The sequence below is a fragment of the Manis javanica genome, chromosome 13, assembly GCF_040802235.1.
Source record: "Manis javanica isolate MJ-LG chromosome 13, MJ_LKY, whole genome shotgun sequence".
Lineage (NCBI taxonomy): Eukaryota > Metazoa > Chordata > Mammalia > Pholidota > Manidae > Manis > Manis javanica.
In genome coordinates this window covers 67,074,619-67,088,354 of record NC_133168.1, presented here as the reverse complement: position 1 = coordinate 67,088,354, position 13,736 = coordinate 67,074,619, and the positions used below count along the sequence as shown (strand labels likewise).

Below are 13,736 nucleotides of genomic sequence, written 5' to 3'. Positions count from 1 at the left end.
AATTGTACCATACACACCAAAAATCAGTAATAATGGGTGTGACAGTTAACTTTACGTGTCACCCTGGGCCATAGGTGTCCAAATATTTGGTCGAAGAGTACTCTGGGTGTTTCTGTGAGGGTTTTTGAATGAGAATAAGACTTAAATCAGTGACTTTGAGTAAAGCAGACCACCCTCCATGATGTGGGTGGGCTGCATCCAATCAGTTGAAGGCCTGAATAGAACAAAAAAGACTACAGGAGAAAATTCCCCAGCAGACTGCCTTCAGACTAGAACTGGACACTGGCTCTCCCAAGCCTCCAGCCTGCTGACCCAGGCTGCAGATTTGAACTCGTTGGTGTCTGTAATTGCATGAGCCAGCTCTTTACAATAAATCTTTTTATATAAATATACACCCTATTGGTTCTGGGGAACCCACCTTAATACAATGAATTTAAAGAACTAATTGTAAATGGAACATTTTCCCAAATTGTAACAGAATATTAGTTCATGTATTGCACCAAGAATGGTCAGCATTTTGGAAAACAGGATAAAATGACTGGGGCTAAAATGGGCAAGTTCAAGGGTTGCAGGATTTTCCATACACAAATTATGGAAAAAAACAAGCTGAATAAACATAAGAGGCAGCCATGGTTATTTGTGTAATGATATCAAGAGGAAGTAGAAATTATAATGGATCAAAAACATTACCACAGTTGTTTCAAGTAAGGGGGAAATGAATGACATGGAGATGGATAATATAGGATTAAGAAGATGAAAGTTCATTTATTATCCAATTATTGAAAAATATTTCCTGTATACAGACAATGTGCCAGACATCAGGGATACACAAAGTGGTAAGACATAGTTCCTAATCTCAAGGAATTCAGAGCTCAGTAGGTAGACACACACACACAGGCAGTCTTGAGTAATACAGCACAGAAGGCTCTTCTGAGCCCAGAAGAGGGATGCTGGGCTCTGCTGGGCTTCCTCGCCCTCCCCTTCTGTTATCCTCCACCCCTATCTGTGCCTACTAAGCATGAGTCCCAGTACAGTTATCACTGACAAGGAACTTGGACTTGCAGTGCAAGTGGAAGAGGAAAATGCAACCACATCAAAACAGTGCACACATTAAGATGGACTGAAATACAATTACAAGTCATGTAGAGAATTTTTATAGGGCAGAGACTAGCGTGTGAAAAATGCTGGACTAGGCCTCAACTGACCTTGATTTTAGGTCTGGTTAGCCGCCTACAGAGATGTGTGATAGCTAAGCAAACCACTGAATCCTTCTTTACCTCAGTACATTTATCTTTATGAGACTGAACCAGATGAGACAATCTCTAAGCTCTTTCCAGTAGTAAAGCCCTTCGATTTGGTAATTTTCAGATGCAAATCAGGAAGGAAGAATTTCAAATTAATCTTATATAGGTAGAAATAGTTTCTTGAAAATGAAAGTTGGTATACAGATTCAAAGTCTAAAGTCAAAGACTGGTTAGAGCAACAAGTGGTGTTTTGGGCAAAATCAGAATTCTTTAGGGTTTACAACTTTGTAATATGTGCTGTGTGAATATTACCTTTGAAAAAATGATGAAGATTTAGGCCAAAATTAAGTATTTGTCTTATCATTGGATCTGGGATTCAGAAAAGATTTCCCCCTCATTAATAATCAGCTCCATGTGGTGGACAAAGTAGGAAATTTGGGTCTAAGCTACAGACTTCAGTTCTGGCTATCTGCTGGCCTGATAACACTGTCCATATTCCCTACAACCATCAAACTTCAACTTCCTTGTCTCTAAAATGGTGTAAAATAATACCTTGGTATTATATGTATAAAATAATAAAATGGTATAAAATAATGTCTGTCTCTTAGGACAAAGAATTGCTAACATGTTTAAACAATGCACATCATGGGGTTTCATAAGGACAAACACACTGCTTTTGCTATGTAATAATCATTGATTATGTGGTTTTTATGTGCTCAGTATACCAATTAACAAATCAGATTTTTAGTTTGTCAACATAGCATAAATACATCAACAGTATAAGTGATAAAGGTACTACAAATTACTGCATTTCAAAAATGAGCAATCAGTATAACATTCCTTATTCTCTTTGAAAATACCTAAAAGTGAAAAAAGAAAAACACCTTTTCTGTAGAAAGGAAAAAAAAATTTCCTTTCAGATGTTGTGTAAATTCTATATATAAGATAGGTTAATATCAAAAGTCTTTTGAAGTGTTAGAATTTGTTTTTTCTGAGCAAAACTCTCTTAAAAATAATCCAGTGCTGTAACCAATTGAAACAGAAGGAAAATACTTCTAGATGAAATCTGAGATGTAGTATTAGTGAACCAAAAAATTATCTGTATGAACATTAAAAAACCTCACCACAAAAGCAATCAATTCTAATCCATGTGTTCCCAGTTCAGAACCAAAAGTCTCTCTCCTCCCATTAGCACAGGGTTACAAAATGTTGACCTGAGTTTCAGATATAAATTTTATGACTAAAAAATGGTTACATTATGCTCCTTTCCAAAGCACTGCTTAGAAAGAACTTTGCAGGTGTTACCCTTTACTTGAGCAGACTAAATTTTAAGTGTCCTATAATGGTGTCTGTAAAAAAAAAAAAAAAGACGTTTTAGAAAACTGTAGTTATTAAGCAGGTTTGAATGTTTCAAACACTAAATTCTGCTTCATCTTGATTTTAAATCTGTTTGATCAGGAAGGAAGTGCAGGACTTACACTCGGCCCTCCTCCGTGCATCTTCAGGGCTCGTACTGTCGCCACCAGAACAACAACGTCGGGCACCAAGCCAGAAGCGCGACACTTGATGTTGAAGAATTTCTCCATTCCAATATCAGCACCAAAGCCAGCTTCAGTTACTACAGAGAGTCAAGTTGGAAACTTGCTATTATCTTGTAAAAACAACCGTAGGGTCAAGTTCAAAGGATAGCTTAAATTCCCTACCACTTCCAGCTTGCTACACACCACTGCATCTTGTTCATATGCAAAAGTAAACAGACTTTCCTGGTCAGAAAATCTTCCATATATTCCCTAAAAAAACAACCCTTTACTCTGCTTCACAGCACCGTGCCTTAAGGATTCACTGCCAAGGCCAAGATTTTATTTCCGGTTCTGTTTAGTAACCTCAAAGTAAAACTTTTCTTCACACATACAGGATTTTCAACATTTTAATCAGGCTCCAAATTGTATCAAAGGACACTGTCAGCATAATTACCATGGAAAATCCTTTTTTACTCTTTAAAACATACACAGTAATTTATTTTAGTGCCACTTGGTCACCTCTGTTGGTTGAGAAAATTCAGGTTAGTTGAGTAGCTTAAGGTGGTTGCTCATCATGTTTGACAGTAAGGTAGCTTCTATATAACCATCGAAGACACTGATCTTTAGCCACAGCCTCCCGGCCCCAAATTGCTAGAAATGTTCCTGTGGCAAAAGTGGAGGCAGCAGAGAGAGTATCTAACATTGTCTTTCAAAATAATGCACACAAAGGGGGGCTGGGAGGCTCCAGGACCAGCATCACTGGGGTTGATTACAAATGCAGATTCTAGGTACTCCAGACCTACTGAATCCGAAATTAGCATTTTAACAAGACTCAGGTGAGATGAATGCCCATTGAAATTTGAGAAGCACACTGCTCTAGGAAAAGCATACTATGAATGTAATAGAAAGCAAACATGAAATATGCACTTTATATGGACAGGACAGCCAAGGCTGAAATTGATGGCAGAGGTAGAAGAGATGGCAGTAAAAAAAAATTTACTCAGATAAAATAAAAACTATTTGAAATGTGAACAAATGAAGATATGTGTCCCATGCAGTCACCAAATACACATATTTTTAAAATAATTAAGGAAATAAAAATGATAAAATGTTACACATAATTTCAAACTTTAAATACATCGATCAGTTGTTCTAATTCTGCATGGTTTCCTTTAAGTATTACATATACCTATGTAATTTTTATAGAATAGGTAGAATTTTGCAGTCTGCTCCTTTAAAATTAGCACAGTTTTCTTGCTATACTACAAGCTTTCAAAATTTATGATTGTAAGTGGCAACTTTTAACTGTGTTAAGTTGATGTACCAAGATTTGCAAAATTGTTCCTCCTGTTATTAGACATTTGGATTGTTTCCAATATAAATAATGCTGCAAAATATCTGTGCATATGAGCTTTAACCTCTTTCAAATTACATTCTTGGAATAGATTCCCCAGTGTGAGTATGATTCCCCACTGAGTATGATCCCCAGTGTGAGAGTGATGATCTAAAGGAAAGGCTTTCATTCAACAGGTAGATAGACACCTAGATTTAAACAGAATTAAAAACGTCCTTATAACTCCCTATCATAGACTCTTCTTTTCCTTACAAATTCAAAACAGTTTTCATAAGAGGTATAAATAACATATTTGATAAAGATATGACCATCTCAAATGTCTACACAGAGGAGCTCAGCTTCATTTTATATTTTAAGAGACAAACTGGGGGGAGAAGTGGTAATGCAGAGAACTTCAGTTAGGGAAGGAAACAGGATGCAGTAGCAAAGGTCCAGGGATTGTGGCTTCCAAATGCAAAGGAAATATGGAGGCAAACAATATGAAGAAAACAAGAGAAAGTGCCAAATTCTCATACTTGGAAAACCATTCCAAAACACTGCATGTGATCATCTTTATGTTATTTGTTTTCAAGATTCAGGCTGCCAAGGAAAACAGAATATGGAAAAGGACATGATGTGGAATATGGAATCAGTACTTACAAAACTAAGAAACACTTAATAAGGTGTCATCAACAACGTCAGCCTGGAAATGGATACACAGTGCAGTGCTGTGTGTCTGTGTCTTAGTAGCTCAGGCGGGGTCTTGATGTGAGAAGGGGACAAGCCACTTAGCGGCAGTTTTCACTTCCTAGGCACTTCCTGGGCATTGTCAATACAGAAAGTCTGTAAGTTAAGTTTTTCTAGTGACCAGAAATAAGCAGTTTATGCCCTTACAGTATCTGCTGCTCTTAATAAGTTTTAAAAGAGAAACAGGCTAAAGAACTATAGACTTGCTCTTGAGTCATGAAGTAAGTCTAAGTACACTTGCTATTCCTGAAAAGCATGCAATGTAGATTTCTGAAAGCTCCATGTTTTTAAAAGGCTTGCAAGGAAATGTTTCCTCATGCCCCGGTAATTATTTGTCTTGGCAATCTCTTTTTGGGGGAGGTTAAAGTTATTTCACTTTACAGCGTGAATGAAAACAGGAAATGCTGACTGATACTTTTATTGTGCAAGTCCAGAAGCTATTAAATAGTGATTTTGTAGCATGGCTTGATTCAAACTTCCAAACCCATAATCTCTTCAGAAAGGAAGTGTCAGTGGGTCTGGGCTGGGAAGGGACTTACTATTTGGGCAAATATCCACAGGAAACAGAGCTCTGGGTTCAGTTGGAGAGTAAAAACCAATACACCAAACAACCAGGTGGCTGGCTTTCCATGCTGATCTGGTAGCGCTCCCTGAGTCATACTGTGCGAACTGACAGAAACAACAAGAACAAAAACTTCCTGGCAGGCACATATGAGATCTCTGACATTCTTTGATGAGGCAGAGAGATAATTTTTATACCTTAAATTATGCTGTTAGGTCCCCAACTTGCAGTACATATAGGAGAACGTTTCAATGACAATTAGGACTCAAATAAGTAAGCACTGAGCTGCTAATTAAAAAAAAAAAAGCCATCAACATCATCACTTCATAGGTGGGGCCTATGAATGATGTGTTGACAAAATTCTAGAGCTATGAGGGAACCTCCTCCGGGCTCCCATGTGCAGGACAAGTGACCTTCTTGAGATGAGGGCCTCCTGTGGTGTCCCAGGTCCCTCTGACGCTCAGCTCAAAGCTCTCTTTTCCTATCACACACTCTCTGTCACTTGGCATTCTAGTCAAGAGCACTTGGATTAAACACATGCATCCCAGAATTCAGGAAAAAACCTTTGTTTCCTCTCATTCAATAATTACTGACCCTCTATTATTTTGCCTGGCATTTAAGCAATCATCCATGTATGGATGGCTTCATCTAGTGAGGAAATGGAGTACATTTTTAACATGACAAAAATGAGAAAGATCAATTAATTTAACGAAAAAGGAACATCCTTCTGACCTTTTCTTTACATTTTTTCTTGCTTGAATTCCCTGGGGTATTTTAAAATGTTTATTTACCAGTAAGTAGGGAAATACAAATTAAGTTGTTTCACATTTACTCTGGACTGGGCTCACACTTTAGTACATTAGTGAACTCATTTCTATGGTATCACAGACTCTTAAGTACTGATGAGAGGTTCTCCACTGGGTCGATCCTGCCCCTCAGAGGACATCTGGCAATGCTAGGAGTCACTTTTGGTTGCTGTACCTGACACCTAGTAGACAGATGTAAGATGCTTAAGCATCTTACAATGCACAGGATAGACACCCTCCAACAAACCAAACTAAACCAGAATTATCCACCCAAAATGCCAACAGAAGTTGAGCCACAGCTGCAGTTTGAGCACGAACCTTGTGCTTTCTAGATACTCTTCCCGAGAATGTTACGAATGCATCAGGTGCCAGAATAAACTGTACAAGATGTTAATGATAACCTTAGACACTGTAAGATCCTGAAATTTGTATAATCACAGCAAAACCCCACTCAGCAGTCTGATGCCCTGTCAATGGTGTGTTCACTACAGCATGGCAGCTGGCGATGAGAAGTGGTGCCTCAGGCGGTGACAGACTGCACTATTCGTAAGGAAGAAGGGAAGGATGGACAGAACAAAATTGGTAATGGCAAAGATCAGTCTTACTGCCAGGAACAAACATACCTGACAGGGAAAAGCTATTCTCATTAGAGATCAGGGCGCTGGGAGAGGCACAGAACTAATGTTTACTAAGCATTGCCTCTGTGTTCCCTGTTTCATTTCACTCTTCAACCCTTGTGAGGTACTCTTTATCTTTTCTTTGCAGCTAAGGGAAAAGTTTAAATATTTCTTCCCCAGATCACAAAGCTGTAAGACGATAGAGCTGGGCACAGTCTATACCAGTCCCTACCCGACGCTGCCCTGTCAATGTAACTTGTCAGGCAGCTTTTCTCCAGCTCAACTGCTTGAGAAGGTTTGCTCCCTATGAAAAGTCTTATTTAACACATTGTACTTCAGTATTTTGATATATAAAAAGTAGCTCTAAATTCTTTTCCTGAATCTGATAGGTGTGTTTCAACTTGCTTTGTAATTGTAATATGGCCCTGCTATGATAACAGAAAGCATCTAATCTGGAATCTTCTCCATTAGGATATGCCTTCCTTTCTTACTTTTTAAAACTGAATTCAACAATTTGTTTTCTCTCTTGGAGCAATTAATTCAGGGACTATGAGTCACGATTCTTTCTTAGTTCTTGCTCTACCTGCCAACAGTGCTGGATCCTGGGCAGAGGCAGGGTGTACACTGGAGATGGAGAAAGACCTCTGCGAGGAAGCCCCCAGGACAGGTCCTTTCTGGGCTTGGCACCCAACACCAGCCGAGAAGGTTTGCCCTGCAGTCTGGCCTCCTGAGAATCAGATGGACTCCTGGGAGCCAGGAGGTACTTGACTAGCTTCCACTGGGTGCACCGGCTTCCCAGCCTCCCCAGGCCAGGCATCTACCCTCCCACTCCTGGCTGGGGGAATGAGCGACTTGGACTCTCTGGCTTGGGTTTTCCTTTCCACAGTGGGAGAAAAGGCAGAAACTACCTTAGATTTGAAATTTTCATTTCTGCTTTAACTTTAGGGAAACTCCTCTTTGGACTTTGAGGTAATTAAATTGAAGCAACAAGATAATTTTTCCTTGAGTTTCTGGTTACTTGATAAGCCTGAATGTTGTTACCAGAATTGCAAATAGAATTTCCACCTTGCTATGTCCCTAAGGGGTCTTTTACTCCACATGTACTCAAAAGATTAAAACTTTTAGATTTCAGAGCCACTTTTTAATAGCAATAATTCTTCTCTCCATGATACAAGCAACAAACACATACATACATCAATATACAACATATCCTCATTACTTTTGGACATGACCTTGAATTTATGGACTGTTGGAGATCTCGCCAAAGAACTAGTCCTTGCACTCAAGTTTGGCTCAAAATGGGTTGAGTTAAGAAATATGCCCGCACAGGGCAGATTTCACTAACTTATTCTACAAACAACTTCTTGAGACTAGATGGAGATATAAAACTGGAGCTTTCATTTAGTCAGCACTTTTCTTTCTCACAACAAATCAGAAATAAAAATAAAACCTTCATACAGAAAAAAGCAAGGTGTGTGCCGGGCTGGACCTCACTCTGAAGCACTGTGGGCTGTAATTCCTGAACGACGCTCAGGAAAATGGGAACTGGGCTCTTCAAACTGCCTGTTTCTATCCTATATAAACATGTCTACTCAGCTGCAGCTGCCTGAGGATAAACTCAGGGGCAGTGGAGTTCAAAGTCACAGAAGCACATGAGCTCTGAACTTGCGCTTAAGGTGGGCTAGTCTTTGAGCATCTTAATTATTTTTTCAGTGACTAGAAGGAGACCAGGTAATGCAGGATGGATCATTAATACAAGGCACACTCAGCATTATTACTCCAGCTGAAAAAAAATTAAACTCAATTTAGAATATTTTAACTTTGAGGATCCAACTTAACTCTATGAAATTGTATAAAAAGTTAAATCCTTTCTGCTCTTTCAGACTTGCCTATTAATCCAGGATCCTCTTTTGTTTTATTAACTGTCTCAGGGTCAGATTTCTGTAGAGTATATGGAATCAGCAGGGCACATGTGAGAGAATATGGAGGAAGAAGAAACAGGTAGAAAAACCCAGGATTACTATTAGCACAAGCGCTTCCTTTTACCTTTTTGCTGACAGCAATGGTTATACATACTGGAAATTTTGGTACTAGCACAGAATGCATGGGAAAGCTACTGGGGACGTTGTGGGGAAAAGGAAAAGATAAGCAGAGTGCAAAAGGCACATAGCTCCACTTGAACTATATGTTTTCGGTAGTGACAAAAAACTAAAAATACCAGTAATGCCACTTAGATGTGCTTTGGTGTCAGGACCCAGAATTTCCTTCTTTTAGAAAGTTAATTAGCTACAGACACTGTTTCACACTGTTTGGAACCATCATTAATCATTTTGTTTTGTAAAATGATTTTAACCAAAGTGAAATTTAATTTTGGGACAAAAATGTTTAGATGAAAATTAAATTATACATGTTATTTTTACCTCCTTATAAAATCCAATGAATTAACCTCATTAATCCACTATCCAAATAGTTTCCATCTCTTGCAGGGATTGTGACCATTTGTACAATGTCATTGCTTGACCAGGGTTTTAACCCTTCCGTATTTAGCCAACAGTGCTGTCCTGAAGTTGTGGCTAGAGGCCTGGAATTCTGGATGAGTGTCTGGGGGCAGAGCGGTTCTCTTGCAGCTCCTGGGAACTGAACACTAGAAAGGTAACTTGAAACAGAAACTAAATTTGAAGGGCTTTGCTCCTAACATGCCTTAACCTAAAATAATGGAAAGATGAAATAGAACATTTTTCATTGAACAGTGTATGAAAACACCCAAGGAGGATGGAAGTATAAACGTCAAAAGGTAAATATACTTTACCTTAAAGGTTCCCAGGAAAAAAACATCAGAAAACCTATAAAAGCTTTGTCTGCAAGCGCAATGCAGGAACCCAGCCAGCAGAATTATGATTACTGAGTTTGTAGACAGATTAAAATACCAACATTCCTACTATGACAACTTCTATTATAGAAAAAAGAAACTGAGACAGACAGAAGGAAAACATTTTAAACATGAAAGTTGGAAGATTATACAACGTATTTACGGAAATACAAGCAGGCATACCAGGAATTTTCAAATTGAAGGCAGAGACTCATTAGTGTGTCATGAAATCAATTTACTCGTTGGCAACCAGAATTAAAAAAAGAAAAAGAAACAGGATTGGATATATTAGGCTACATCACACATAAGAAGACAAAGTACTCATGTCTCTTAAGATATTTGATTCAGTCTTTACACGCACATGCACATGCATTGCATTTGTGATATACACTGTACTTCAGGTTTTGGGTGTTTGTCAAAACATCTGAGAGTCACTAGCCCAGACTCTGCCTTTGCAGATTTTTTATCTTGGAATGGAAGAGACAGACCTGCTGGTTTTACAGTCCTGTCTCACCCTATTGTTTCTCATGAGATCAGTTTGATGATAATTCAGGCATGCTCCATTCCGCTTCGCATTAAAAACAGGTAGCTTACACCTCTATAGCGTTTCTTCTTCCTTCCTAATTACAACCCTTAAATAGAATTCGTGCCTCATATCGAATTTATCGAGTATCATAATTTCTCCAGGTGGTAAAGATACCTCGAGACAAGCGCTGGGCATAGAAGCCACAGGGCATAAATCTGCAAAGAAGTAAAAAGCTAACCTTTTCAAACAATATGGCTTCTCTCTCACTTACCAACTTTACATTTCCCTGTATGGCCCCGGAAGATGACTGGTTAGCCAGAGACGGGTAAGATTCCTCAAGGGAGGAACAACCTAAGACAGGCACAGTCACAGGGGGGCCATCAGGTGAGAATTTGGGGAACAACAGTGGTGAAGCTTAGAACCTCACCCCCCCTGTGTTGAGAGAAATCTTCTGCATCCGTGGATGTTTTGCTGCCCTTGTCTAGCTCGGATTAGCACATAGTCCACAGGCACACAGCTGATCATCTACATTTGCCTTCTTACAGCACTAAACTATGTTTTCTACCTTTATCTTGCATCTACCTACCACTTCAGCATTTTATTAGAAATAAAAATAATAATAATAATAAAGGGAGAAATGTGGGATCAACATATTAATCAAGTATAAAAATCAAATGAATATTCATATTTGACCTGATTGTTTGTAGTTCATAATGCGTGATCAGAACCGAAAGTTTCTGTGATGACTGCCCTTGTACTGTTCACCATGTAAGAACTTATTCACTATATAAGAATTTGTTCACTATGTAAGAACTTGTTCGTTATGCTTCAGAAGATTGGAGACTGACGAGAACTAGGCTTGAGATGGATTAATGATTGTGCATTGAGCATTGACCCCCCTATATAGAATTTTATTGTTAACAACCATTTGATCAATAAATGAGAGATGCCCTCTCAAAAAAAAAAAACAACAAAAAAAAAACCAGGTAGCTTACAAGGAACAATGACCCTGACATCAGTGTCATCAGCCATCGTATTTATATTCAGGGTCGCAGATGCAATGTCACTTTCACTGAGCCTGCAGCTGTCCCCACAAACATGGCGATCTCTACCTACCTGCTTTTATCTCCTATATAATGAGTGCTATGCTGTAAAGGTACTTTTGTATCCCAATCTGTCTCATTAATCTAGCGTGGAGCATTTCTCTAAGACATTAACAATTTTCAAATAATATTTTATTACACAATATCCCACTATTGAAATGAGTCATGATTTATAAAACTACTTTTACTTTGGGACATGTTTCAAACTCTTTTTCAAAAATGCTCTTTGATGTACTTAAGAATGAAAGTGAGGTGGAGGGTTTGGTTGAGAGAATTCTAAGCGAGTCTGTATAAAGAAGGCAAAGGTCTGCCCTCCTCAGTCTGCCCGGCTGCATGGCAGATGTTGTTATGGAGATGGTGACAGGGATGATTTGGCATTAGTGCAATTCTTTGACTGGGACAATCTCTTGAACTATGTCATGCTGACAACGGCTTAGCAACTCACCTTTCTATTTGAAACAGACTATGTAGAATCAAAAAATGCCAGCCTCTCTTGCAGCGAGGTATGACTGTGTGACCAATGTTATTAATGAGATGTCAACAGAGTATTGTGTGTGACTTCCCAGACACCTCCCAAAAGGGGGAATGTCTTTCCTCCTCCTTCCTGCTGGCTGGGATACAGATGTGATGGTTGGGGCCTGCACAGCCATCCTGGGCTACCAGGCAGCACAGAGTCCTGGTGATGGAGGAGCTGCCATTCTAGCCCAGACTGCCAACCCTGGATGTCTTTTATGTGACAGAGAAACAAACTTGTATGTGCACTGGGTCATTTTTTGCACTGTTGCTGTTACTTGTGGGCAGACCTAATCCAAACTGATTTGTTTGTGAAAAGAGAGCCTATTTGGCAAAGTACCATTTTTCATTTCTACCTTTACAGTTTCACATTTTATGAACATTATACAGTGTTCTCTTTCTCTACTTAAGAGTTACTCTGGGACTGATGTAAAAAAGGTGTAAGATTTGCTCAAAGTTTTCCTGATGAAAGAGTTGAAATTTTGGAGGCTGAGATGTGGCCATAACTCTGCTAGATGCCCCAAAGCTCCCACCAAAGGTAACTGACATAGGGTCTGGTCACAAGCTCCAGACACAGAGTTAGTCAAGAGAGCAGAACCCATGTATGCGTCAGTTTGGAGCAGTACAGATGTATGTACGGGACTCAGAGGGTTTCCTATTCATCTGACTTCAAGAACTGCTCTCAGCATAAAGTCTGTCTCCTTTGTGTGTGTATGTGCTAAACAAAGAAATGTTTAGAGGCAAAAAACTATTTGTATGGTTGTTTTAAGTATTTTCAGAAGTTATGAAAAATATAACTAAATGATTGTCTGATCCTAAAAAGTGAAAAACTATCGTTCAAGCAAAGCATTCATGCAACTGTATAAAACAAAGGATTAAACAAGATGTGGGGGCACAGGGCAGAAAAATCAAAAGGAGGGTCTCAGATTGCTGGTATTTGAAATTCAGAAGGTTTGTGTGCATAAACACTTGAACATATGAAAAATTAAAAGAAGCCTCAGTATGGAGTAAGGAGCACGGAGTGGATGAGTCAGCCCTTCTCACTGCCCCTTGGCGGCAGGCTACCAGGAGAACACTGAGAGATCTCACAGCCTTGCTCCCTCTTCACAGTTTAGTTTGCAGAGCAAGTCTCACCTGGCTCGGTCTGCATGATCGCCCCTGTCACGCACTGTCCACATCTCCAGCATTCATCCCCAGGGAAATGAATGAGTGTGGCTATGTACAAACCATCACTCCTGCTAGAAAGAACGTCACAAGCTGCCCACCTACTAAACGTGACAATGCACGTCCAGACTTAGGCTCTAAAAAACACCAAAGCCTTGACCACACACGAATGATGGATGCCAATCTATGCATGCTCTGGCCTCAGCCTCTCTCCTAAATTACTCACCCATATTTCCCCTTCCACATCCTCATAACTAACCAACATTAACATTTTGCCCTGAATGCTTATTTTCCCTTTACAAAGATGTAGTGCAGTGCAGAGCTCCACGTCCAGGCCCAGCTCAGTGACCTTCCTTTTTCCCCGAGTCAGGGCCTCCTAGGAACCTGGTGCACACCCAGGTCATTGCTTTCATAACCCTACATACGTACAAAGGCATAAACAAAACACTGTTGTTTTTGTGTTTTAAAAATGTGTTAGGCTGTATTTATGATTTCACAGCCTGCTCTTTCACTTGTGTCATTTCTGAAATCTTGCCTTGTGGAGCTACCCAGAAATAGTTTTGCTGGTTGGACAGCACCCACATCTTTAACTGCTAATTGAGCCCTTTCTGTAGGAGGGAGCCCCATTATGTAAGACTGGCCTCTCCTTTGTCTCACTTACACTACTTCAGGGAAGCAGAGTAGCTTCTCTGATAGCGCAGGTAGTGGTGCAAAGAAACACCACCTTCAAGG

The 13,736-nt window shown here is 39.5% G+C and overlaps 1 protein-coding gene across 2 annotated transcripts in view; it reads right to left on the bottom strand.

Moving 5' to 3' along the window:
- Positions 1–13,736, bottom strand: part of MTHFD1L (methylenetetrahydrofolate dehydrogenase (NADP+ dependent) 1 like) — a 164,690-nt gene that overhangs the window by 63,811 nt on the left and 87,143 nt on the right. The window contains exon 21 of one of the 2 annotated variants that reach the window (XM_073219755.1): positions 2,723–2,862. The exons of the other annotated variant lie outside the window; for it this stretch is intronic. Within the exon in view, the coding sequence (XP_073075856.1) occupies positions 2,723–2,862 (140 nt within the window). The remainder of the gene's footprint in view (positions 1–2,722; positions 2,863–13,736) is intronic. 2 annotated transcript variants of the gene reach the window in all.